Source organism: Fundulus heteroclitus, chromosome 9 (assembly GCF_011125445.2).
Source record: "Fundulus heteroclitus isolate FHET01 chromosome 9, MU-UCD_Fhet_4.1, whole genome shotgun sequence".
Lineage (NCBI taxonomy): Eukaryota > Metazoa > Chordata > Actinopteri > Cyprinodontiformes > Fundulidae > Fundulus > Fundulus heteroclitus.
Genome location: NC_046369.1, coordinates 30,594,144 through 30,619,053, shown reverse-complemented (window position 1 = coordinate 30,619,053; position 24,910 = coordinate 30,594,144). Strand labels below are relative to the sequence as shown.

Genomic DNA, 24,910 nt, shown 5'->3' with positions numbered 1-24,910 from the left:
AAAAAAGAAAAACGAATGCCTCAGTAGCTTGGGAGCTAATTTGTTAAATAGCACATTTCTCGATTTCTTTATACTATGAGTAGTGTTTTTTGAGTTTTCCAAAAGGTTTTAGAGTAGAATTCTTTTGTAAAGACTGAACCTTCAAAATAAAAAACCTCTAAATGGCAACAAAATCAAGACTAAGAAGGACAGTAACAAAACAGAGGTGTGCTGGGTACCTCTATATGTCCAGCATGTTGGGTCACTCAGGTCTTCTCCTTCAACTTTGTTTAGCAAAATGCACCTTTCAACATATATAGATGTTTTTACAAAAGCACATTAAAATCAAATAGTCAAAGGTGCATGCCTAAATGAATCCATGGGTCCTAAAATAAGAACAGGGGGAAAAGAAGAAAACGTTGGAAGCTAATGTATTAACATGCTAATTAGCTTATTTTCCCTTCGCTTATTCTCTGACTTTTATTATAGGAAGAGAATTCCTTTATGGTCCCACAATGGGGAAATTCAAGCATGTCAGTGGCAAAGACCCAGACAATTACACACAATTAATAGCAATGAGAAAATAAAGTAATCTAATTTAAAGTTAGTTTTAAAGCAAGAGGATGAGCTTTATCAGAAACGCTTAAAACAAAAGTAAAAAACAAATACCAGAGTTATTTACATAATTACGATAATGATTCTTGATTTGTTCAGATAACTTGGTGCACACATTAAAACGTTGTTTTGGCTTGATCGTTTAAATACGGTTGTTTGAATTCCAAAAGGTGCAAGTCTAAATTAATCCTCAGGCTTTTGTAGACAGTGAGCAGGGTTACTAATTTGAGTTTTTCTGATTTCTTCATGCTGTATTTTTAATGTTAATAGAAAAATAATAATCAGGACAATGGCTATCAGCTTATTGTGATATACAATGTACATCAAGTCACTTGTCGTTTTGATAGTTTTTTTGTTTTTTGTTTTTACAAAGTTTGATAAGTTTTGAGAGCTTTTGTGTTTGATAAACTGAATTCATAAATACATTTGCTGACAAAATAAAAACTAAGTGAGACTATCTCATCTTATACCAGCTATAGTTATATATTCAGCACTGATGTCAGGATGTCTCTTCCCTGGAAATATATTTTACTAGAAAATGAATGTGGGGTAACTAAATGATGCAAGAACGAGAAAGGAACCCTGGAAAGTGAAATCATTTTTACCACTTATGCTACTATAACCATGCAAAGGCCAGCAGACAACTTTTCTTGGCTAATTTGGGTTGGTTAGTTATCATAATCGTTTAAGCCAGGGAGAGTTGTTTACAACTGCACATTTTCAGCCAATATGGGCCGCCCAGATGTTAAAAGCAACAATTTTAAATGTCAGGCTTGGTTTGAGGGTAGATCGTGGCCCCACAGCATTTTGCTCAGTTGTTGGTTTGTTCAATGGATTTCCCAGCACCTGCTGAGAGTAAAGATGGCATCTATTTTTAATATGTTTTCCCTTAAAGTTTGCTGTTCTCCCATGGGTGCTTTCTGTGCTATTTTAACAGCTTGCAGGGTTGTTTAGGTTTAAAGAAACTACAGATAAAAACAAGCATCTACTGGATTCAGGGCTTAATGCGCTGCACCGGGAAAATGTGTCAAAAATCAGCTTGTCCACCAAGGTTGTCTCTGCATTCATCCGACCCAGTGATTAATGATGGCTAGACATTTCCCCATTGAGGATAAGAGCCAGCTGTTAGCGGCTTTTTATTTTTTTTACCACGTGTATAAAAGGACTCCAATGAAAGACTGCGCCGCTGTCCAAGGTTAAATATTCCAATTTTATTTCAAATTTTATTTTCAATACGTTTTACAAACACAGAAATATCTGAATAGTTGAAAATCTAGCTTCGAATAATAATTTCTTCTACGTCCCTGAGAGAAGCAAACTGTCTATCTTAAGAATACAAAATTGAAACGTGCTGTTTGAGTTCAGAGCGACGTTTTTTTCTAGAGTTGCCAGAATCATAGAATCGGGTACAATGCATAACTTGCGACGCCACAAGTGTTCCTGCCGTTCCGGACCATCCGCATGTATCCCCCTTCACCCCAGCTGCTCCCCCAGCTGAAAAGAAGAGAACGCGGTAATCCGTCAAGTTGTATCATCACTGCAGTGACCCATTTCATTCTGTATATATAGAACGTGTTGAACAGACCTGTTCTTGAGGATCCAGTAGTCCTGACCATCCTCAGAGCCGTAGCCCACCAGGAGCACTGCGTGGCTCAGGTGATCGGGGTTACAGCTGGGCTCGTCGTAAATTCCTACAGAGAAATTCAAAAGGCGAGACCCTGTGAGAACTGGGGATCCCACTGAACACACCCTGACCCGGTTTGCTCTCCCGTCAGAGTTGGAGTCAACACGCGTGATTAGATTTACGTCACTAGTGTTACACAGTCATGTGTTACACACTCATCTGTTACCTTTGCGGTATTTTTACACGCTCCTAAACAAAGCAACATTCCAGTGATATAGGTGCATATTAGTAAAGTAAAGTATGGTCCAAAACTGTATTATTTCAGCAGTTCTATTCTAAAAGTAAAACGCATCCAGAATGATGCATAGTTTTATTTTGGACTCTGGGCGGACGTCAAAGTACCTGTAGAGAAAACAAGGACACATAGGAGAATATGCAAACTCCCTAGCACCAGCCTAGATTTTAACCCACAACCTTCTTGCTGCAAGGCAGCATTGCTAACAATGTAGCTTTGATTCTGGGGGTTTAATTTACAAAAGAAATGCTAAATTTACACCAATCTGTAAAAGAGAACTTCATCCCAGGTAAGGTGGTTCTGATGTTGACTTGGGCTCAGTAGTAGCTGTAGTCCGTGCCCTGATATATCTGAGTGTGGTGGTGGCTCCTAAGATTCTCACTCCAAATGTAGCCTATGCCTTTCCTCAAAACTCTTGATGCTTAACAATGATCTCATTGCTGCGGTTATCACTGCTAATCTCATTTTTCTTTCCACTTATCCTTCCATTAATATGCTTGGATATAGGACCCTGAACAGCCAGCTGTTTTATTTTTTAGCAGTGGCCTTTTGTTGCTCACCCTAGATGGAGTCAATGACTGTCTGTTGGACCGCTGTCAAGCCAGTCAGTGAAGGCAGCTTTCCCCAGGACTGTGTAGGCCATAATATAACTGTCACATTTTCCTGTGTTTCTTTGTCTATTTATACATCAACCCAGGGGCGCCTATCCCTTGTCAGTTAGTCTTTGTCCCTTCTGTCAAGTGGTCAAGCCTTTATCCTGTCTTTATGTGATTTCGGACCCTGCTTGTGTGTTTGGGCTTGCTTCTTATTCTGTTTCTTATGCGTCTGCTTGAATTGGATTTTTGTTTTCTGACCTTCGCTAGTGAAGGATGGTTGAATTTATGCCTCTGTGTTGGGCTTTGCATTTGAGTCCGCTATTCCTCTGCCTTATGACTATGACATTTCTACATAAAAAATGATTTCGCAATTTGTCTTATGTTATATTCTAATAGCCTGATAGCCTGAATTTGCACTTTGATATTCAAAATTAACAGAAATAAACACTATACCGCTCTGTGTGTGATGAATCTGTACATGTCTTCCTTTTTGAACCGAATTATTGAAATAAAATCACTTTTTGGTGGCTTCTAATCTTTTAATAAAATGCATCTTTTTTATTGTTCCCTCATAATTTCTAAACCTTGAATGTGACAGAAGATTTTAGAGAGGCAAACAAACCTAACCTTTTACTAGTAGACTGGGCTCTAAACGTGCCAATTTGCATAAATATGCACTGGTTTCCATTCAACAAGGAAATGCAGTACAATCAAACACCATCATGTTGATTTTGGACTGAACTCTAATTGTTTTTTTTTAATCAGATCAGAAAACTCACACATAGAAGCGGCGCAAAAATTACTTTTGCGGTTTGAATTAAATTTCGGTCTTAACCGACAAATGGGGAGAAATATCTGGCCCTGTATCAGCACTTTGTTTATCTGCTGCTGCTCCTGCTGCTGCTGCTGCTGCTGCTGCTGTTAGGCGAGTGCAATGCCCACGGGGATTTATTAAAGTTGGTCTGTCTGCCAACTGCTGTAGCTGGAAACTGATGCTAGGAAGATAGTTATGCTGTTTAAAATTCAAGGACGGGAAAGTTTAGCGTAAGTTGATCAAATCCGGTAACAAATTACATAAAGGCTCATTCATATTGAAAGAGAACAGATATTAACCTGAGCTGTAGAAGAGGAAGCTGGCATGATCAGCATCGACAGCCACTGTAATTGGCCCAATGGTCGCCACGGCATCAGCCAGTGCCTGCTCGTCTCCTCTGGGAATGAACCTGTAGTCTCGGATGTGAGCCACTGCAAGCCTGCTGTCGTAGAAACAAGGCTGCGTGTCCTGTTGAGACAAAGGAACGTCACGGGATACCGGAACCGTTCTCGGTTTGCCACAGCAGAGCCCGGAAGCTTAAGACGGAGCCTTTACCACGGAGGTGTACGGGTAGGTGTCTGTCGCCTGCAGGCCGTTGCTGATCACGTAGTCGTAGGCGTTGGCCATCCAGGCGCCGCTGCACCCGCTGGTGCCATACGGTTTGGAGCAGTCCACCAGGTTCTGCTCGCTCAGAGACACCAGCTGACCCGTGTTCTTGTAGAGTTGACCTTCTATCGCCCCTGTGGTGCTGAAAGCCCAGCAAGAGCCACAGTAACCCTGACAAAGCAGATAGTAGCTCTAATTGTAACTCAGTCTGGACAAGATGCGTTGACTGTACTGTACAGAAGTTGCCTCACCTGGTCTTTAACCTCGGTGACATAGCCCATGTTCCTGTAGTCAACAAACCGAGTCTCTCGTTTCTTGGCGTTGTAGCGCAGTCTTCGAGCCGAAACCTCCCTCCCTCTGGCAGCGAACCGGGCATTGATCATGGCTCCTTGCAGATTTTGGTATTCCTGCCTTGTCTATGGGTGGAAATCACCAGAAAAAGGATGCAAGCTTGGACTCGGGGGGGGAAAAAAAGCTAAACAAGACCACTTAGGACATAGCTGGCATATTTTGAAACAAGGTTCTGTGACGTTATCAGAAATAGCTCGCCTACCTGAAGCTAACAGATATTATTTTGAAGTGAGTTTGTAGAAAAGAAAAGAAAGTAACTGGTTTCTCAGTGAACTTTACCAAACACTACCTTAAAAATAGTCAGACTATCCCTTTAAAAGCCTTTTTGAACAACATGTTCTAAGTAGAGATGGGTACATTATTAAGACTAATTGCTAAATAATAGGTTTACTCATTAGTCTGTAGCCATCTGCAAATTAGGTCATGTGAGGACAAAGACTAGAAACTTCTGAGTGCTTTTTTCTTTGTTTCTTTATCCTTACAAGGTCTCCATATTTATTCATGGCCATGGTGAAGGACCTCCTCCCCATAAGAAAGCCTTGGTTGTGGTCTTCAATATTCCTCTTGTTGTCCTCCCAGATGGCCCTCCGCTGCATGTCGTCCTGCTATCAAATCAAAGAGGAAAAAGCTCAAGAGAAACAAAAGGACACGCGTTCTTGATTGTGCTGATGTGCTGTCGGAGGGTTTCAGCTGCGTATTCGGTCTCACCAATTCATCGTAGTTAATGCCGTGGCTTCTTTTCCAGATCTGCCACTCAGTCAGGACCGCCTCATCCGATTCTGACAGCACCGTCTGCGGGCTGCACAGCAGGACGGAGAGCAGGGCTGCCCTCAGCAGAAAACTGACCTGCCCAGCTAGAACAAACAGAAAATAAGGAGTCGCAACCTCTCATTGCGTGGGGATTTTTATTTTTTTTTTGCATTATATTACAGAGGTGGTGGCAGGAGTTCATTGACCCAAAAACCTGCATCAAAACAACACTCTCAACACTCAGACTCTTCTTTCAAGCCCTGATTTTCACATATTCAAAGCACACAGATGCTAAACTCAAAGCTTGCCCCATCAGGTAAAGCCACATCCATCTTGAAACACAAAACAAGCACTGGTAGGAGTACAGTTGGTTTCTCAAATCAAATAAAACTAAGAATCCTGGGTTGCCTACCTGCACACGTTTGAGTCTGTTTCGTCCCCATGTTCCAAGAGCAACTCCAACAGCGTGCAGACTCCAGCAATCAGCCCGCTATATAAAGCTTTCTGGTAACTACATGTTCCTGCTGTACTTTTTACTCAATCCCTAAATGAACGCCTGCGCCAGCACCTGACAGTAGCATTAGTCAACAGAAAATAAGTCGCCATCCCGGCTCTCACTCGGCACTCTCCTGTAGTTATCATTTAGAAATAGCTAAAGCTGCAGTATTGGTAATCCCTCAAATGCATGTTTATAACCGAGCACAACACCCGACACAGGGAAAAAAGGGACAATGCACCTAAAATGATTAAAGTTTGCACTGATGTGACATCAAAAATCTCAATGCGAATGACTACATTTGAATAAAAGCAGAGTTAAACAGCTGATTACAGGACGCTTGATTCTGATGCGTTGGTATGTAAGGAACATCTCACTGAGATCAACAATCAACTTTTGTAGACGCAAACCTCTGGTAGAGTGACATAAGAGTCCCTGGAATAATAGGGGAAAACATCAAAGCTTCAACTGAAAAGATTGTTTTAATTCACTTTATTGATTCTGAGTTTTGATATAAAAGGTTTCAAAAGAAATAACCACAAAAGACATTTTAAATTCCATTCATTCAGATTTTTTTTTTGTTTAAAAATGTTACATATGTTTTACATTAAACCATCAACATAAATATATTTATTTAAAATGTAGAACTTAAATCTTTTACCAATACTCAAACAGGCCTCAAAACACAGCGCTTTGCTAAGGTGTTCATACTTCTAGGACTTTTTCTCGAGTTGCAGTCAGAACCTTACAGATCAGCGTAGTTTGGGGGGATTTTGTGTGACAGCAGAGCCTGACTGTGAAGAGGAAAGAAAATAACGCATGGTGGCGCACATCTGCATTCACCCAGGCAGGGAGGGCTTTAATCAGAGGCCTATGGTAACTCAGCTCAGGTGGGAGAAATGACAGGAAACAGCTGATAGTCTTGAGAGCTGTGCATGGTCAGAGCAAACATGGGGAACAAGGTGTCCTAACCGATAAGACCAAAATTTAACTTTGGGTCCTAAACAAAACCTCCATGTGTGGCAGAAAGCGAACACTGCATATCACTTTATATACACCATGCCCAGCCTGGAACTTGATGCTTTTGGCATCGTGCCGTTGGACTGCTTTTCTTTAACCTGGATACGGCAGCATTTAGTGTTGATCATGGAGCTGCATGCAGGTCAGTCCTGGAAAGGAAACTTGTTAGAGGCTAACAAAAGGACGACCCTAAACATATAGGCAGAGCTACAACGGAATGGCCTAGTCAAAGCCCAGGCCTAAATCCAACTGAAAATCTGTGGCAAAACCTGATGATTTCTGGCCACAGATGCTTTCCATCCAGTCTGACTGAGCTTGAGCCATTTTGACATAAAAAAAAAATATGGTTATAGATTTTTGTCTTCAGACGAGCAAAGATGGTAAAGATATCCCCCAAAAGACTTGCAGCTATCGTCGAAACAAGAGGTGGTTCTACAAAGTGGTGGCAGATTCCCATAATTGTCACATTTTTATTCAGAAAACACAATTTTAAAAACCACACATCATTTTTCTACCAGATCACAATTATGCAGTACTTTGCATTGGCATATCCTATAAAATATGTATGAAATATAAGGAGGTATGTCGTTATAATGTGACAAATGTCAAAAGGTTGAGGGGTCTGACGACTTCAGAAAGCGACTGTAACTTGTATTCTGTGTTGAAGTAGAATAAAATTGCAGCCATTCTAAACATTCTCACCCTAATCTTTAATCCCATTATTATAGTTGATAATTTTTCAGTGTAAGACTTCCGATTGATGTTTTAAAATTCTTCTCTAACGTTAAAGGATTTCTATTTTGAAGCAACATCCTCTCAATGGTGTATAATATTATATTACTATATAAAAGTGCCTATAGGTCCACATTAAACTTTGTCATAAATACTTGGGCAAAAGTAATTTTCAGTTACTTGAACTCAAACCTTGGTACTTGTTACATTTTATTCTATTATTTATGTCCACATAGTGAACAGCGCCCCCTGGCGGCGTTGCGGCCTCCTTGCAGGACCCACTGCAGAGGCTGAGCTCCGCTGAATCGCTCCGCTGTTATTATGATGATGTCGGCGACGGGGCGACACCCAGACATTGTGCGGCAAAACAGGCAAATTACGCGCAGCGTCGCGGCTAATGAGTGAGTGCGCATCGAGGGAGCATCATGAGTCACGACTGAGGTCGGCAGGATGTCTTTCAAGGTAAAACCAGCTTTCTCCATCCGTCTCAGTCCGGGCCTGCATCATGAGAGGACCGATCGCAGCTGCTTAGTGCTAAAGTGCAGGCTGCTGTGCTTTGAGAACTGATTGGATGAGGTGATGTGTGAAAGTATAAGGCGCAGAAAAGAAAACAGAGGTTGCGTTTGATTAGACGGATTTTAATCATACGGCGCAGTTCTGCAGTTCCATGCCTGCGCACAATGCGTCCATAATAAAGTGGCTTACGATTCATTGGCAAATGAATCTTTCTGATGGAGTATGTGTGCACACTCCTGGCTTTTCAGACCAGATTGGACAGTAAACACGCAGAAATGCACCATTGTGCAAAACATTTAAGTCATTCTGCGCCTCGTGAACTGAAAAAGGGGTAAAAAAAAAAAAAAAAAAAAAAAAAAAAAAAGCTTTCATTTTCTCTGCCAGCTCTGCTTGCGGATTGTTCTCCAATCTGAGAACAGAAAGTCTCAGAACTGGCTTCTCCGAAAGGCTTGTGCTCTGTTTTAAAAAACTGACAACAGAAATCCCCTGTTTTAAATCTTACATTGTTAAAATGTTCAGATTATTATTGTATCTATATCCACTGTATTCTAATTTTTGCTCATTATTTGGCAAGAAACCCGTCAGTTTTGTCTTTTGCTCGACCTTGATTTATACATTAGAAACATTTATGAATGAGTTAGAAAGTGTTTGCAGACTAATATATGACATATCTATAAACTGCTTAGCCATCTAAGCAGTTTATAGATAATAAGGAGCCTTATTGTAAAGCGTTACTGAAATGCGTTGTTGTTGTTTAAACAGACATAATTCACTTATGTAAAGCTAATTTACTTAAATATGCTGCTTGTTTCTGAGCTGAAAGAAAATCTGGCACATTTTAACTCTCTATTTAAATAATTAATTAATTAAGTATTTAATCTAGAGAGAAGTAACCCTGGAGCATGACTCTTCCACCTCCATGTTTCACAGTAGGTATAATGCTCCTTTTAGAGATGTCCTAGTTTTTATAAACCTGGAATTTTATAACAGGGGTGTGCACAATTTTGAGAATTACTGTTCTACAGCGTAAAACAACGCATTTACTCTGAGTTAAACACCTTGATTGAGGCTTTAAATCAGTTGCCTTAAACAATCCTTTTCAGCTCACAAATTCCGATTAAATGTTAATTTGGCTTAATATTCTGGAAATCATTATACAAATGTTATGTTTTTCTCCATCCACTTTAATTTGAAGTAAAGACAAACCAATCCATGTCAACAATTGAAAATAAAAATAACCAGACCCCAAAATTGCTTGTATCTATTGCTTACTTCAAGATTAACCTCTTGAGACCACCCACGGGATACCAAATTAGCTAAAAAGTTAACCAAAGTTAACTTACAGTAATGAACCTAGAAAAAAAAAAGAAGAAAAAAACTGTAAGATTCAATTCCTCCCCCAGTACTGGGGGCTGCTGTGCCGGCAGGGGTACTTAGCTGGAGGTTGGCCCGGCTGGAAAATTCATCTCAGGGCCTTCGCTGCACCTCAGCCCTGCTTCATACATAATTAAAGCTGTGAGGGTAAATATCTGGTGTACAGACTGTGTGTTCCTGTTCCAGTTGTACGTTGAAGAGTTAGGATGACCCAAAGTAAATGAAGTGTCCGGTTGCCTTTGGACCGCTGAGCTTTCTTCACGGGTCACCAACCTCTCAGTCACACGCAGACCCAGCACCTCGCGTTGCATCTACCCTTAGTGGTGACACGTGGACACACACACTACGGTGGCCATTGTCTACTTTCAGACTGCGTGATGCTATAATGGTGGTGTCAGTGTCAGCGGTTGTTGTGCGTGTCGCCCCTGCAGAAGGAAACACCCCTGGCTAACGCCGTGTTCTGGGCAGCGAGGAAGGGAAACCTGGCCCTGCTGCAGCTGCTGCTCAACAGCGGGAGAGTGGACGCCGACTGCCGAGACAGCGTACGGACGCTGCATGGCCCGCCTGCTAAACTGCACGCTTTACCCATAATCCACCTGTGGTAGGGGCACAGAGAGCTTTACCACTGTGGAGCATTTGTGCATCCGCGTTTTAAGTTTGCATGTTGCGTATATATATCTGCACGTCACCAGTGCCGTTCTCTTGCCGCCGAGGTTCTCTTTGTCGCTTTTAAGTTAATTTGCATCATTTTTTGGGATACTCCCTCTTTGCATCCAACTCATGATTTACTGTTTTATTTTCTTTGTTTTTCTTTTGTCTTGTCCTAGTAAGAAAAACATGAGTAAGATTTTATTTATATACTACGTTAAAGACAAAGGTTAGAAAGTACTTTACATACATTGTAAGCAGGGGGTCAATCTGTGCTGAGTGAGGAGCAAAAAGGAGGCCTTGATGAGAAGATCTTGAAAGCCTGGATGGAGTATGAGTTTAAAGGGACCTGGGTGTTTGCTTCATAAAACAAGGAGCAGGATTTTGTGTTGAATTGTGAGCTCATCTCAATAGACGTTAGAGTGTTGACTTCAGAACTGAAGCTGCTAAACAGGAACCTGGTGTGCCGTCCAAATGCAGAATTCTGGGCCAAAGGTAAACAGGTTTTCAGCTAGAACAGAGCTCTCGATCATCTTCTCTCAAAGCCATTAATCCATGAATTGCCAGAACGGATTGTGTAAAAGCTAACAAAAAGCAAAGTTTAGCAATATTTACCAATTAGTAATAACTTGACCGAGTGAAAGGTCGAACGTGATAGTCTAATTTCCCCTTCTTGGTCATCAATGAGTGTTTAGCAAATGATTTTACATGATCACAAATATAGATAACAGGCAGGAGAATGCTATCAGAAACATTAGTTTAACTGTGTTTTAGCTGGAGAATATTTAAAGATTAATACATTTCTCATCCCAGCCAAAAAAATTGTGAAACAGCTACATGGCTTCAAATAGAGATTATTGCATTAGGTAGCCAAAAGACGGTGTTGTTAGGATTAGGGCTACGGTTATGCCATCTTTAGCCAAAAGATGGTGTTGTTACACACACTCTGACCATGTACGCATTCATTGTCTTGCCTAGAGACTTGGCTCTAGCATTTCCTCTAAGTGGCTCACCAAAATAAAACTCCCCCTAAGGATGACTCACATGCAAAATTAGAGTTTAACAATTTAATCTTATATGGCAGAATAATGATAGCAAGTTACAGCCCTGAGTTCCTTGCTGGTCACTCCACAAACGTCAGCAGCAAAAAAAGCGGCAGAACCAGGGAATATCACAAATATTTTTCTCCTCCTCCCCCCAAAGGGGATTGGTCCTCCTCACTTTACATCAGTAAGAAGGATGTGTCACCACGACGGCATTATCTGTATTTAAAATATGAATACTTCTGTTTCTAAAAAAAAAAATGCACACATCTAAGCCGCACAGTACAGATGTTCCAATAATTAAACTCACTGTATCCCATGAATTTTTACTTTTATAAGCTAAAATAGTGCAAGCATTTAATGAACAAATTATTAACAGTATGTATATTAAAATATGAGCTTTTATATATTACATTAAAAGTAATATAAGTCAAGCCCAAGTAGGAGCCCTTGGGTTCCCCCACATACCAGAGAGGTGCATAATCATTCGGAACAAGATTAATAATTTGTTGAATAACAAGTAAACAAACCTTTTCTCTCTTAGAGAAATTTGGATACAACCGAGTCAGTCTTTTACATAAAAATCCCAATAAATAGCCTAAAAAATAAGCCTTCACCACATTGATGTTGGAACGTTTCCTGCCGTGCTTCGAATTTGCTGTGAAATCTTTTTTCAAATTGCAACCCCTTTTTTATTTATTTATTGCTGATGCCCGACTATACATAAACAAAATCTTCTGCAGGGCTGAGACATTGCATGTTGTTGTTTTTGTTGTTGTTGTAGTATGGAACAACAGCGCTGATGGTGGCGTCATACGGCGGCCATTACGACTGCGTCAAAGAGCTCATTATGCAAGGAGCAGACATCAATTACCAGAGAGAGGTAAATCTGCTCCAGGAAGCCACTGATGATAATGGCTGATAACTGTGGATTCTTTTTCTCACCCGTTATTGTCATCGGGAAACTGTTGCTGCTGTGCATGAAATACTCTGGCCACCCATCCAACACTATACAGTCAAAGACAAGAACATGTATGCAGGTTTTTCTTGCTTTAGTTTTTACTATAGCATGTGCGTACTAAGCGCCGATACCCGTTTTGGTGTGCTCTGTAAACAATATTAGTAAAATAAATCGTAAAGAAAAAGGACGAATATCTTCCAGGAATCAACGTGTGCATTGATCGCTAATTTCAAATATTTAAAAACATTGCAGGCTTGAGTTGAGTAATAGGGTAAAAGTCTTTCATTGTGAATAGCCGCATCTATTTTTATCCTCAGACAGGTTCTACAGCTTTGTTCTTCGCCTCGCAGCAGGGACATCACGACGTCGTCAAGATGCTGTTTGAGTTCGGGGCCTCCACTGAATTACGGACAAAGGTGCGCTCTAATGATGTCTATTGCAGATTTCACGTTACATCCCGTTTTCGGGGAAAAAAGGACGTGAGCTGACGATCCGAACAGTTCCCACTGATACATTTCAACTATAGTCATTCTCCGCTTTGAAATTATAAGCCTGAGGTTCTCTTCCACGTTTTTTTTTTCAAACAGGATGGCGGCACAGCTCTCACCGTTGCCTCCCAGTACGGCCACTCCACGGTGGTGGACATCCTGCTGAAGAATGGAGCCAATGTTCATGAGCGGCTGAATGTGAGAACCACATCTACAGGCCTCCCTGACTCTCCTCACTGTCAGTCAGTCAGTCACGCTTCATGCTCGTGTTTTTAGTCTCCTTCTCTGAGAGAAACCTGATGGTTAGTTGATCTCGGCGCAGCAGGAATCCAGTCTCTCAGGTTTCCTCAAACTGCTGAGTCAAGCATGAATCACCGTGAGCCAGATTAGTCTATGCCTGAAACAACAACCTTACTGTACCGAAATGTTTTTAATGAAGAAATTATTAGTGTTTTAACACTGAGTTTTGCCTTCAATGTTTTTATCTTTTTTTTTTTTTTTAGGATGGAGCTACACCTCTGTTCCTCGCTGCCCAGGGCGGTCACGTGACCGTGATCCGTCAGCTGCTGGGTTCCGGTGCCAAAGTTAACCAAGCCAGGGAGGTAATACCCACTCATACACAAAGCACCTCACATGCCTACATATGTAACTTGATTGCTCTTTAACCTACATTTTATGCATCATATTTGCAATTTAGTGTAGAGCTTACCGTACTTGTAGTATTGAGAGGATGTATGCTCTTTATTATAGATTTTTACTATGATTTTATTATTATACAATGTACAGTGACAAGGTTGTACATGTTTGTAAGAATAACACTGATGTTAGGTTCTGTCTTTATATCTGTTTTTTTGTGTTAATGCCTTCACGATAGTTACTAATGTCTGAAATGAATGGGGTTTTCATTCGGTATTGAAATCTAAACACAATCCTGCGATGTTGCTCATTTACCTCGTCACCATCCATCTGTCATCTCTCCCCCAGGATGGCACTGCACCCTTGTGGATGGCAGCTCAGATGGGTCACAGTGAGGTGGTGAAGGTCCTTCTTTTACGTGGAGCAGATCGAGACGCAGACCGAGTGGTACGTTAATCGTTTTAGACTGAGAAGTCCTGCAAAAGTGATCTCAGGTTTGATTGGACGGTTGTAAAAAAAATAACCCTCTGTTGCCTTAAGCAAGTCCCCTTGTAAGTGTCAGAAAAGTCATGAGGTCATTAAAAATGGGCATTTTATGTAGTTTGATCATAGATATTTCACACATTGTCTTATTTTCTATAGTCAAAGGTAAAAAAAAGAAGAAGAAGAAGAAGAAGGAAAACAGCTCAAAAAATGTATATTATCAACGAAAGCACACTGTCTTTTGTGTATGTTTACATTAATTAATAACCTAATTAGTGAATAACAAACTGAGGTCACAAAGAAGTATTATTATTATTATTATTATTATTATTATTATTATTATTATTATTATTATTATTATTAATGCTTTTCATAAGAAAAATAATACACAAAAGGAATAACTGGTCCCTTTTATTATCAATATAATCCAAACCACTCTTATTCTAACTGATCATTGGAGGTTCTTGTATTAATAGGTGAGACACCACCCCAACCTCCAAAATGTACAAACTCTGTTGCTTATCTCCATCTAAGGTGATCCCAGGCCCTAAACTGCACCTAGACAGAAGATTTAATAAATCTTTAAACCTGCGTTCCAACTGGATCAAATATGATCCAGATTTCAGTAGAACAATTTAATAGCCTTTAGTTTGGAGATTAGTCTGGAGTTTTCCTGTAAATAATATTGTATTTTTGAATAATATCAAACAAGAGAAATGAATAGCATTCACACAGAGTTCACAAAGGATAATAATAAAATTCAACATTAGAGAACCTTGGGGTCCAGTTTTATTGTGAGGACTTAATCGTTGTGAAAAAAGCTGTTTGCTGGTAAGAAACGTGTTGCAGCTAGAGAGGTTTTCAGATGCAGCTGAAAGTGGTTGAAACTGATTTGTGCATTTTGCCTCTTAACTGTCAAGGATGGATCAACGGCATTATTCAAAGCAGCGCTGAAAGGACACAACAGCGTCATCGAGGAGCTGCTTAAATTTTCTCCTACGCTTGGCCTTCTCAAGGTTAAACATCTTAAAACCATAACCAATATTATCCGGTACCCCACCCAGGGGGAGTCTTCCTGTTTCTTACTATGCCATTTACAAGCCGAAAAAAAGAAGAAGATAGAACCGAACAGAACAAGTTTTCTCCTTGTCTTGTCTCCAGAATGGCTCCACCGCCCTCCATGCTGCTGTCATGAGTGGAAATATTCGAACTGTTCTGCTGCTGCTTGGAGCCAACGCTGACCCCACTTTACCCAATCAGGTAACACGTCTAACTCTGATGGAAAACAGACACCAGAGCATATGCAGAGATAACTTCAGCTCCTAAAACATTTTTCTGTGCATTCTATTTTGCAGCATAACGAACTCCCGTCTCATCTAACTAAGAGCGATCGCATTCTGAAGGTTTTACGTCAGAAAGTTGTAAACAGGGACAGTTGATGAAAGCCCAGGCCCTCCTCCATCACGTTGGACTCTGCAACTCTGACAGTGTGATGTGAGGAGGGAGAGCAACAGCGTTAACAGTGTCAAAACTACTCCACTGCAACTTGTACTGTACACAGTTCTTGGCTATTGATAGTGGCTGAAATAAAGCTGTGAAACAAACCTGAACTGGATGCAAAATAACACGAAACGCTTTGGCCCTCTTTATGCTCTTGTTCCTCAGCACATGCATTTATTGGTTTACCTCTGATGATGGAGGATGTATGCATATTTTGCACACAATTAATTTGCTTTTTTAAATAAATGTCATAAATACAATATCTGTGTTGAATATTTGCTCTGGTAAAATCATAGGCCTTGTAATGGAGAACAATATGAAGACACAACAATAAACAACATTATCCCATAATGCATTGCGTAAACAGAATGTCTGATTGTTATGTAATTTTTTTCATTTAGTTAGCACCTATTAATAACAATTAATTGTCTTGCATGGGCGGGTCCACTTCATATCAAGTTAATGTATACTACTGGGTATCAACCAGTGTAATCCATTCATATAGTCAGGTTAGGTTACAATCAAGTTACTTATAGATCATATGATGTCAGTTGGCAAAAATGTTTTCATCTAAGAAAACCCAGTCAGTTGCGTCTGTCACTTTGCAGCAATGCAAGAAGAACAGGGGCACTGATACATGCTATGACAAGGAGAAAAAAAGAATTTACTTCAAGCTAAACCCAAAAAGCACAGGGTGCGTTTTTTTTTTGTTTTTTTTTTTTTGTTAAAACAAGAGGACATAAGATCAATCAATCCACCAAGAAAAGAGATACAGCCTCACAGAGGAGCCGTGCACTTTCTGAATCAGAATCAGAATATTTTATTTCTTTCTATAGAAAAGAAGAAAAAGAGAGCACAGACTGTCAATGCAAGCAACTGCTTCATCAACGGTTTGTCCAGGGAAAAGACAGCTAAACAAAAGACCATTGTGCCTAGAGCACTTTCTATGTGTAAAAAGAAAAAAGGAGAGTAGGCTAAAGATAGTTGATGGCAAAGTGGCTCTGTCACTGTCCAGAAAAGGACAAAGCCGTTCAATTATTTAAGATCCATAAGACCTTTTTAAACACTATGTTTTTAATTATCTGCATCCTTCTATTTACTCTTATTTTGTCAATGGTTTTGATTTTATTATGTTTTTTTATGTTCTGATTTGCAATGTTTTATCTGTGAAAGGAGCTATAAAAATTAAATGTACTTATTTACGACTTTCTAGCTCACATAGCCCCTCTGGCAGTAGAATAATCGGTGAAAAAAAAAAAGACACATCTGAACACAGAAGAGCTGAGCCAGGACTCAGGAGTACTTTCTTTTGGAAACAAAATCAGAGAGTGCTAGTTTGTAAACCAGTAGGGTGTGGTGTTTCTCATGGTGCACACAACAAAAGAATGAAAAAAAAATGGTAATAGTTCATTGCTGTAAAGAACTAACCGCATCCAGTTACGATTTTCCCAGGTTCTTTACACTGAAAAGGTGGTCTTGTTTATTGTAGACTTCTTTTAGCAATAAAATGACTCTTGAGACAGAAACTATACGTAACAAGCCAGAGGGATGCTACAGCTTCCGTACTGGACTCTCCTACATAATAATATATTAAGTGAGCCAAAGAGCCACTTGCGCCTCTGGAACTTCAGATTACAGACCCCTGATCTAGCAGAGGAAAACTGTGATCCCATCTCACCTTATTTATTTTTTTTATTATTATTGTTAAAGTAAAACTATAAAGATTTTTTTTTTGTAAAAAAAAAAAGAAAAAAGAAAAAGACTAAACCTTGTGCCTTTCGTTCAAAGCATTTCTGAATCTTTTCCCCAGTACTGACTGAGTGTGTTCAAGTCAAGGCCGCGCGCACAGGAAACGAGTCGGGAGCATAACAAGAAGGAACCGTGGACACACAGCCGGGTCACGTGAGCACCGCGGAAGCAGCAGTCGACGTTCAGATGCGGAAGAGAGACCAACCCTCGGGATGTCTAGCGATTAAAAGAGTTCTAATACAACCCTAATGTAGCTGGAGACGAGGCGAGAAAGGAGTCACAAGGGTCTAATATTATATCTCAACGCAGCCGGAGAGCTTTGAGCGACAGAAGCAGGTCTAATGGCGGGCGGAAATCTCCAGGTAAGGGACAGACTTTGGAAAACAGTGAGGTGACTCACCTGGAAACATCAGACGGCACCTCATTAGTTCAGCATTAATAAAACAATCCTTGCCCGTCGGCTTTTCTGACTTTAAGTTGGACGATTTTGTCGCAAAAAGGTTACGATTGTTTGAAGTTTGACCTAAAATGTTCTCAAGTATTTAGAATCGCTTCGATCGCTCGTGGATTTGGATAAATTGAAAGAAAAGTGTACTCCGGATTGCTAATCGGTGCGCTTGTCAGCCTGTGGTTCTAAACATTTCAGTCTCTCTGTAAAGACAAAAAGACAATAAAAACTTGTCACAACCTGCTGTGACATTTAATGCAACCCATTTCCCCGAAAAGCTGTCAAGCAACATAAATTACCTAGTTATGTGAGATATATATATATATATATATATATATATATATATATATATATATATATATATATATATATATATATTATTGAAACCAATAGGATATGTGAACTGATTTTCTGTAGGCCTTGATAAACAAAACAAATAAAACCTTCTTTTGAATTCAGTGCTGGCATCACAGCTAAAAAAAGAAAGGACATGGGTGTGTTTACCACGGAGGGAGTGACGTCAGCTCTTTTTATAACCACCCATTTCATGTTATCAGGTATCTGTACAACTTTTTTTCTTATTATTTCTTCATTGATTTTCTGTCATATCACTTCTCCTCAGAAAGCGATAGATCTGGCCAGCAAAGCGGCTGAGGAGGACAAAGCCAAAAACTACGAGGAGGCTCTGAGATGCTATCAGCACGCTATACAGTACTTCCTGCATGTTGTCAAATGTAAGCAACCTGCTGAGACCTTCACTCGCTTAGCTACACAGTTAGTTGTTCGTTTGTTTGGGGGGTTTTTTTGCCTATTACCAGGTCCTAATACTCTCAGTGTTGTTGCTGCAGATGAGGCGCAGGGCGAGCGAGCGAAGCAGAGCATCAGGGCCAAGTGTGCCGACTACCTGGACAGAGCCGAGCAGCTGAAGGTGTACCTGAAGGACAAGGAGAAGACTCCTCCGGCGAAACCTGTCAAAGAGTCTGGGGATAAGGGGTGAGAGCTGTCGGCAAATCCCAAATCAACTGGTGTCCACAGGCGTGTGTTGCTGGTGTAAAAAAAAAGGCTAAACAGTCATTTTGAGTTTTAACTTAGAAAGAAAGTTGACTAATTTGAAAAAAAATACTGTCATTTCTTCTACAATTTGTTATGTGTATCTCATGTGTTCATTCATTGTCGGTCAAAACTGTATCAGAAGTTTAGTTAGGTGGGAGTAAATCTCAGTTTTGTCTGATTTTTGTTGCATTATAGGAACGAAAGTGATGATGCGGATGGGGATGATGCGGAGAAGAAGAAATTCAAAAATCAGCTCTCAGGTGATTGCAAATTATTTAAAGATACGATTCTGCGACTGAAACCTGAGAAATGCGCTGATGAGTGGAGGGACTGACTGAACTCTTTGTCTTTTCCAGGTGCCATTGTGATGGAAAAGCCGAATGTTAAGTGGAACGATGTTGCAGGACTGGAAGGAGCCAAAGAAGCCTTAAAAGAAGCCGTGATCCTACCAATCAAATTCCCTCATCTGTTCACAGGTATTTTGAAAAAAAAAAAGAAAAAGATATATGTTAAACTTTGTAGACTGTTTCCAGATATTTACTGAATGTTTTTGTGTAGGCAAGCGCACTCCATGGCGGGGGATCCTGCTGTTTGGTCCTCCAGGAACAGGGAAGTCCTACCTGGCCAAGGCGGTGGCTACAGAAGCAAACAACTCCACCTTCTTCTCCGTCTCCTCCTCTGACCTGGTGTCCAAGTGGCTGGGGGAAAGTGAAAAGTGAGACTCTGGTTTTGACGACGATGGAAAAAAAAAATGACACCTGCGAGAGAGAGAGAGAGATAACGGTGTCGTTATTTCAACTCTGTCTTCCAGGCTGGTGAAGAACCTGTTCGCTTTGGCCCGAGAAAACAGACCGTCGATCATTTTCATCGACGAGATCGACTCCCTCTGTGGCTCCAGGAGCGAGAACGAGAGCGAGGCCGCCCGCAGAATCAAGACAGAGTTCCTCGTTCAGATGCAAGGTGACTAAGAGGACAAAGGAGTCCACTTACTCAGAGCCAAAAGTTCTTTGCTTTCGGCTGTTTTTGTTTGCTTTTTTTTCATTTTCATCCACAAATGCGTGTAAACAGATGTATACAATAGATTAACTAAACACTTATACAACACCTTTACTACTACTACGACCTCCAATATTAGTAAAAAATACTACTACAAAAACGAGTAACTAATTAAAAGAACATTTATATTGCTGTTACATATACAACTAATAGTAACAGAATAATTATTATTGTAGTTTTAATAATCTTCATCAAATAATCGTTGCAAAAAAAGGATAAATAAATACTAATACTATACTACTAATGCTACAGTGCATTGCAGAGTATTTACACCTCTTGGCATTTTTTCATGTTTTGTTGCCTCACAACCTGGAATTACGGTGAATTGTTTGAGAGTTTTCACCATTTTATTTACAGAACATGCCTACATTCTTAAAAACATTTTTTTATTGTGAAGCAAACAACAAATAGGACAAAATAGCAGAAAACGTCAGCATGCCCCCTAAAGTCTGTTCACCCCTCCTAAAGTCAGTACTTTGTAGAGCCAGCTTTTGTAGCAGGTCCAGCTACATGTGGCTTTGGATCAGACTCTATGAGCTCACCTCATCTGGCCTCTGGGATTTCTGGATGGTTTTCTCTTGTGAACAGCCATCTTTAAGTCCAGCTACAGATTCTCAATTGGATTGAGGTCTGGACTTTGACTAGGCCATTCCAACACAGTTAAATATTTCCCCTAAAAGCCTCTGGTGTTGTTTCAGCAGTCTGCTTTGGGTCATTCTCCTGCTGGAAGGTGAACCTCCGTCCCAGTCTCACACTCTCAGGCAGTGAGACAGCTTGTCGACAGATCTTCTAGTCTCTGCTGTGGAGCTCCTTCAGGGTTATCTTTGGTCTGTGTGCTGCCTCTCTGATTAATGCCCTCCTTGCTCGGTCTGTGGGTCTTGGTGGGCGGCCCTCTTTTGGCAGGTTTGATTTCATTTGAAGATGACGGGTCTGATGCTGCTCTGCCGAAGATTTTGGGTATTTTTTTTATACCCCACTCAGACTTGTAATCCTCAACAACTTTGTCCCTGACTTCTTTGGAGAGCTCCTCGGTCTTCATGGTGGAATGCCGATTTAAAAAAAAAAACAAATGGTTTGGTTCGTAGTTTGGGAAGTCAGAGAAAAAAACAATTGGCTTGGAGGTTCTAGTACCAGAGAGCATTGCTTGACGCACGCTGCTTCATGATTGGCTGCTTCTTTTTCTAAGTGTTGCAGCTCTTCTGTCCCCTCAGGTGTTGGGAATGATAACGAGGGAATCCTGGTCCTGGGAGCCACCAATATTCCTTGGACACTGGACTCAGCCATCAGAAGAAGGTCAGCACCTAAACCCATTTCCCCCCTTCACCAGTCATCTCTAGGGGTTCTTCAGAACCAGCCGTGGTCCAGATTGAGATGATGGCGATAAAAGCGTTAAGGGACAAATGCCTCGCCATGGTTTACTGAAGCTTTTGCTCTTTGTGTTAGGTTTGAAAAGCGCATCTACATTCCTCTGCCGGAGGCTCATGCCCGCTCCTTCATGTTCAAGCTGCACCTGGGCTCCACCCCCAACGAGCTGACAGACGAGGACTTCGTCACTCTGGGCAACAAGACGGAAGGCTACTCCGGAGCAGACATCAGTGTAATCGTCAGGGACGCCCTCATGCAGCCTGTCAGGAGGGTTCAGTCAGCAACTCACTTCAAAAAGGTAAAATGTCTTCCTGCTTGGGCTGTTTTTACCAGCTGGAATCTGTCTAAAATCAGAAACATGTCTGTGTTTGAAAGAGCTTTTCTTGGGTTATATCAACAAAGGTAACAAGTAAATGGAGAAGTCGTTTAAATGTAGCTTCAGGGACAGATGATGTGTGAATGTCAATGTGATGAGCTGATCGTTTGGTTAAATAATCCGTACCTAGTGATGAGCCCATCGCCGTTCTGTCAGGTACTTTGAGCATATTGGTACTCCCTATTTCCCCCCAGTAACTAAGGAATATGTGCGCTACAGCATCGAATAACGAGGATTTTCTCATGTTCAGGGGGAGCTTAAAACTTTTAAAATGTCAAATGCCATATAGTTTTATGTTATGTTCTAAAAATATCAAGTACTGAGAAAGTCATGTGCTGAAATATTTTGCATTTTATTCATTTAAATATATATGTTTAACATTTATAAATATATAAATAACAATATACAAAAACATATATTTACATATGTGTATACATATATATACATATATACATATACACATACTTATATATACATATATATTTATTTAATATGAATAACATGTAAAATATTTCAGCACCTAATTTCCTAGTAGTTGATAGTGTTAGTACATCCACTGACTGTAAAATTACCTGTGAAATGTTTTCACTCAGCCAGAAAACTGCTTGTTGTTGCACCAAATCCTATGGGATTCTGTGAGAGTAGGGAGTAGCAAGATGGCGGCCAGTGACTTCAGTTTTTCGGCAAAATCAGCACTCCAGTGTATTATATAGCTCAGTGGTTCTGTCAGGTACTTTGATGTCTTTAGGCATAAGTGGTTCAGTCGGCTGCTTCATTGAATAGATTTCAGAAAATCCCTGTAGTCTCAATTTAAACAACAGGGACACACAGTTGATTTCTAGCTGGTGAATGTAGTCTGAAGGCTGTGTCCCAAATTATTTAGCGGTTTACTAATCCCTGCTAGAAGGTGCCGGGCAACTTTACTGGCAACCCTGACAAAGATGCGGAAAGCCTTTAAAAGTTCATTTTCTCTTGCAGTAGCATAATTTTGAAAGCCTTTGAGAACATTTATTTGGTTTAGGGAGGCATTATGTTATGAAAAAATATTCTGTTAATCGTTTGTGTCTGGATCACTTCTGTGTTGATTTGGCCGCTTGTTTTGAATTATTCTCTGTTTAAAGATCCTAGTTGCCCCGTTTACACTTTCCTGGTAAAGCTTTTCTACATATTGCACATTTCCTTCATGGCAAACCTTCCTGGAGTTTATTGTTGGTGAAAAGCCCAATGTGCTGGCAGGACAAAAAGGAGTCTCCGACTAACCTGCTTCTCAGCACCTAAAGAAGCGGGCCTCTGTTTCATGCTTTAATGCAGAGTTCTAAAAACGCTGACCTGCTTTAAAAAAAATAAAGTAATGTGCGTTTATTTAAGAAATCAACTTTGGGAACCAATAACTGTGCCACTGGCAATCTTAGGTTTTACATGTGCAGTAAGAAATAATGCTGCTGCTATACAAGAATAAGTTAAAGGCTTTTAACACATCTTTACCAGGGGTACACGCTGTGTAAATACAGACAAGCACCATGTAAGGACATTTTAAAATAAGAGGAAATCCATTCAGTTTGGTTTTTCATTTTGTTCCCTCTGTCTAGGACACAGCGTGCAAGGGGTAAATTCTTACTTTAATTAGTATGTGTTTTTTTTTTCTTTAACAATAGAGCGCACAATACAACCAGATTATAATGAAAACATCACATACCTGAGCTGGGTGAGAATTTAGGAACCATCTATTCTCCAAACGCACACTTCTAATTTACATTTTAGGACACATAAATGCATAAAGCATAAATAACTAATGTAATTTTAGTAATATTATAATGCATACCTGTGGTGGTATCGAATACTACGGCCTTATGTTCCCATTCCTAGACGGTCTGTACACCCAGGTGTCCTTTCCTCCTGCTTCTATGTATTCTCTGCACTGTTCTTGCATAAGTCACCATCACTTCACTGGGATTCCCAAGGGAAGTGATGGTGACTATTGTGATATGGTGATATGGTAATACCTTGTATGGAATGTTGTAAATATATATATATATATATATATATATATATATATAAAATATATATATATATATATATATATATATATATATATATATATATATATATATATATATATATATATAATATATATTTTTTTTTATATATATATATATTTTATATATAAAAACAATGTGTGTATTCTGGAGCATGTAACAAAAGTAATTTCCCCCTGGGATCATTAAAGTATGGCTGAGTCTGAGTACATCAAGTCGTTTGCCCTCAACTGATGTCAGCTCAGCACATCTGCACAAAGATTGTTTTTTCCTACTTCTCTCCATCCAAACCCTCAAAAGTTTTATTCTAATTTACCTTTAAAGTTTCGAGGTTCCTCATTTAACAATCCCGGCGTGGTGGTGGATGACCTGCTGACGCCGTGCTCACCCGGAGATCCCGGCGCCATAGAGATGACGTGGATGGACGTTCCCGGGGATAAGCTTCTAGAGCCCGTGGTGTCCATGGTAAGAAACAAGTCAGCGGTGAATTAAAGCTGCGGACCGTCGCAGTGATCTGGATCCGTTTTTGACCCGCCTGGTGTTCTCTGTGCAGGCGGACATGCTCAGGTCTCTGAGCAGCACCAAGCCCACGGTCAACGAGCAGGACTTGGACAAGCTGAAGAAGTTTACCGAAGATTTTGGTCAAGAAGGCTAATCTACTAAAGAGGGGACTTCGGTTAACGTTCTAGCAGCCATACTTTAACGTGCCAATCCGTAGGTCAGCCAAATCTAAGAAATGGACGATTCTCGTGAGAGGTCCGAAGGAACTTTAATGTTTACCTTTCCACCTGTTCCACTGAAGCTTGACTTTCCAAATATAACTCTGCGTCTTTGCACCTTTTATAACACTACAGGCGTCACCACATGTAAGGTGGATTATTTTTGCACCGAAGAAACTTTGTTTCCAGGTTTACTTTTATGAATGATTGTTTATATTTACAGATGTCGCCCTCTTTATAAACACAAAATCACTTGTTTTATTTAATTCCAGAGGATTACTTTCAGCTTTTGGGGTTTTGTTGTTTCTGAAATCAATCAGTGTGTTCAGTGAAGCTTTTAAAGCCATTTTCTGAATTATGTTTGTGCATTTTATTTTTTTCATGGTCCTGTTATTGTAGATACTGCAGTTGGTCACGTTTTGATCAATGTGTTTAGATGGTGACTTTGGGGTCAAAATATTTTAAGGATTTCTTTCAGTTTGTCGACATGTTAAAAAATCTGAGGTCACTTCTTGCATCTTCTCCTGTTCTGTGAACAAGACTCAGGGTTAAATAAACATTATGCAAATCACAAAGGCGTC

At 40.2% G+C, this 24,910-nt stretch overlaps 3 protein-coding genes and 1 long non-coding RNA gene across 4 annotated transcripts; 3 read left to right on the top strand and 1 right to left on the bottom strand.

The window, feature by feature from the left end:
- Positions 1-1,797: 1,797 nt before the first annotated feature.
- On the bottom strand, positions 1,798-6,140 carry cts12 (cathepsin 12). Its single transcript, XM_012866362.3, has 8 exons — positions 6,043-6,140; positions 5,589-5,734; positions 5,363-5,485; positions 4,781-4,945; positions 4,479-4,700; positions 4,223-4,391; positions 2,180-2,285; positions 1,798-2,088 (listed from the first exon to the last, which is right to left on the bottom strand). The coding sequence occupies exons 1-8, from the start codon at positions 6,071-6,073 to the stop codon at positions 1,989-1,991; spliced, it is 1,062 nt and encodes a 353-aa protein (XP_012721816.2). The 5' UTR covers positions 6,074-6,140; the 3' UTR covers positions 1,798-1,988.
- A 2,000-nt stretch (positions 6,141-8,140) lies between these two features.
- On the top strand, positions 8,141-15,880 carry ankrd29 (ankyrin repeat domain 29). Its single transcript, XM_036141462.1, is given in 11 exon segments — positions 8,141-8,321; positions 8,324-8,340; positions 10,200-10,310; positions 12,244-12,342; positions 12,738-12,836; positions 13,008-13,106; positions 13,412-13,510; positions 13,893-13,991; positions 14,948-15,043; positions 15,189-15,287; positions 15,383-15,880. Coding segments are annotated over 11 exon segments (948 nt in total). The 5' UTR covers positions 8,141-8,275; the 3' UTR covers positions 15,467-15,880.
- Positions 15,881-17,420: 1,540 nt separating this feature from the next.
- On the top strand, positions 17,421-24,900 carry LOC105928844 (vacuolar protein sorting-associated protein 4B). Its single transcript, XM_012866360.3, has 11 exons — positions 17,421-17,638; positions 18,347-18,458; positions 18,573-18,717; positions 18,973-19,037; positions 19,134-19,253; positions 19,336-19,492; positions 19,589-19,737; positions 21,045-21,126; positions 21,277-21,496; positions 23,935-24,075; positions 24,164-24,900. Exons 1-11 carry the CDS (start codon positions 17,618-17,620, stop codon positions 24,263-24,265), a joined length of 1,314 nt encoding a protein of 437 aa, XP_012721814.2. The 5' UTR covers positions 17,421-17,617; the 3' UTR covers positions 24,266-24,900.
- LOC118564195 lies at positions 21,515-22,918 on the top strand. The gene is made up of 2 exons (XR_004931710.1): positions 21,515-21,730; positions 22,305-22,918. It is a non-coding gene; the product is annotated as an uncharacterized LOC118564195 (long non-coding RNA).
- Positions 24,901-24,910: the final 10 nt, after the last annotated feature.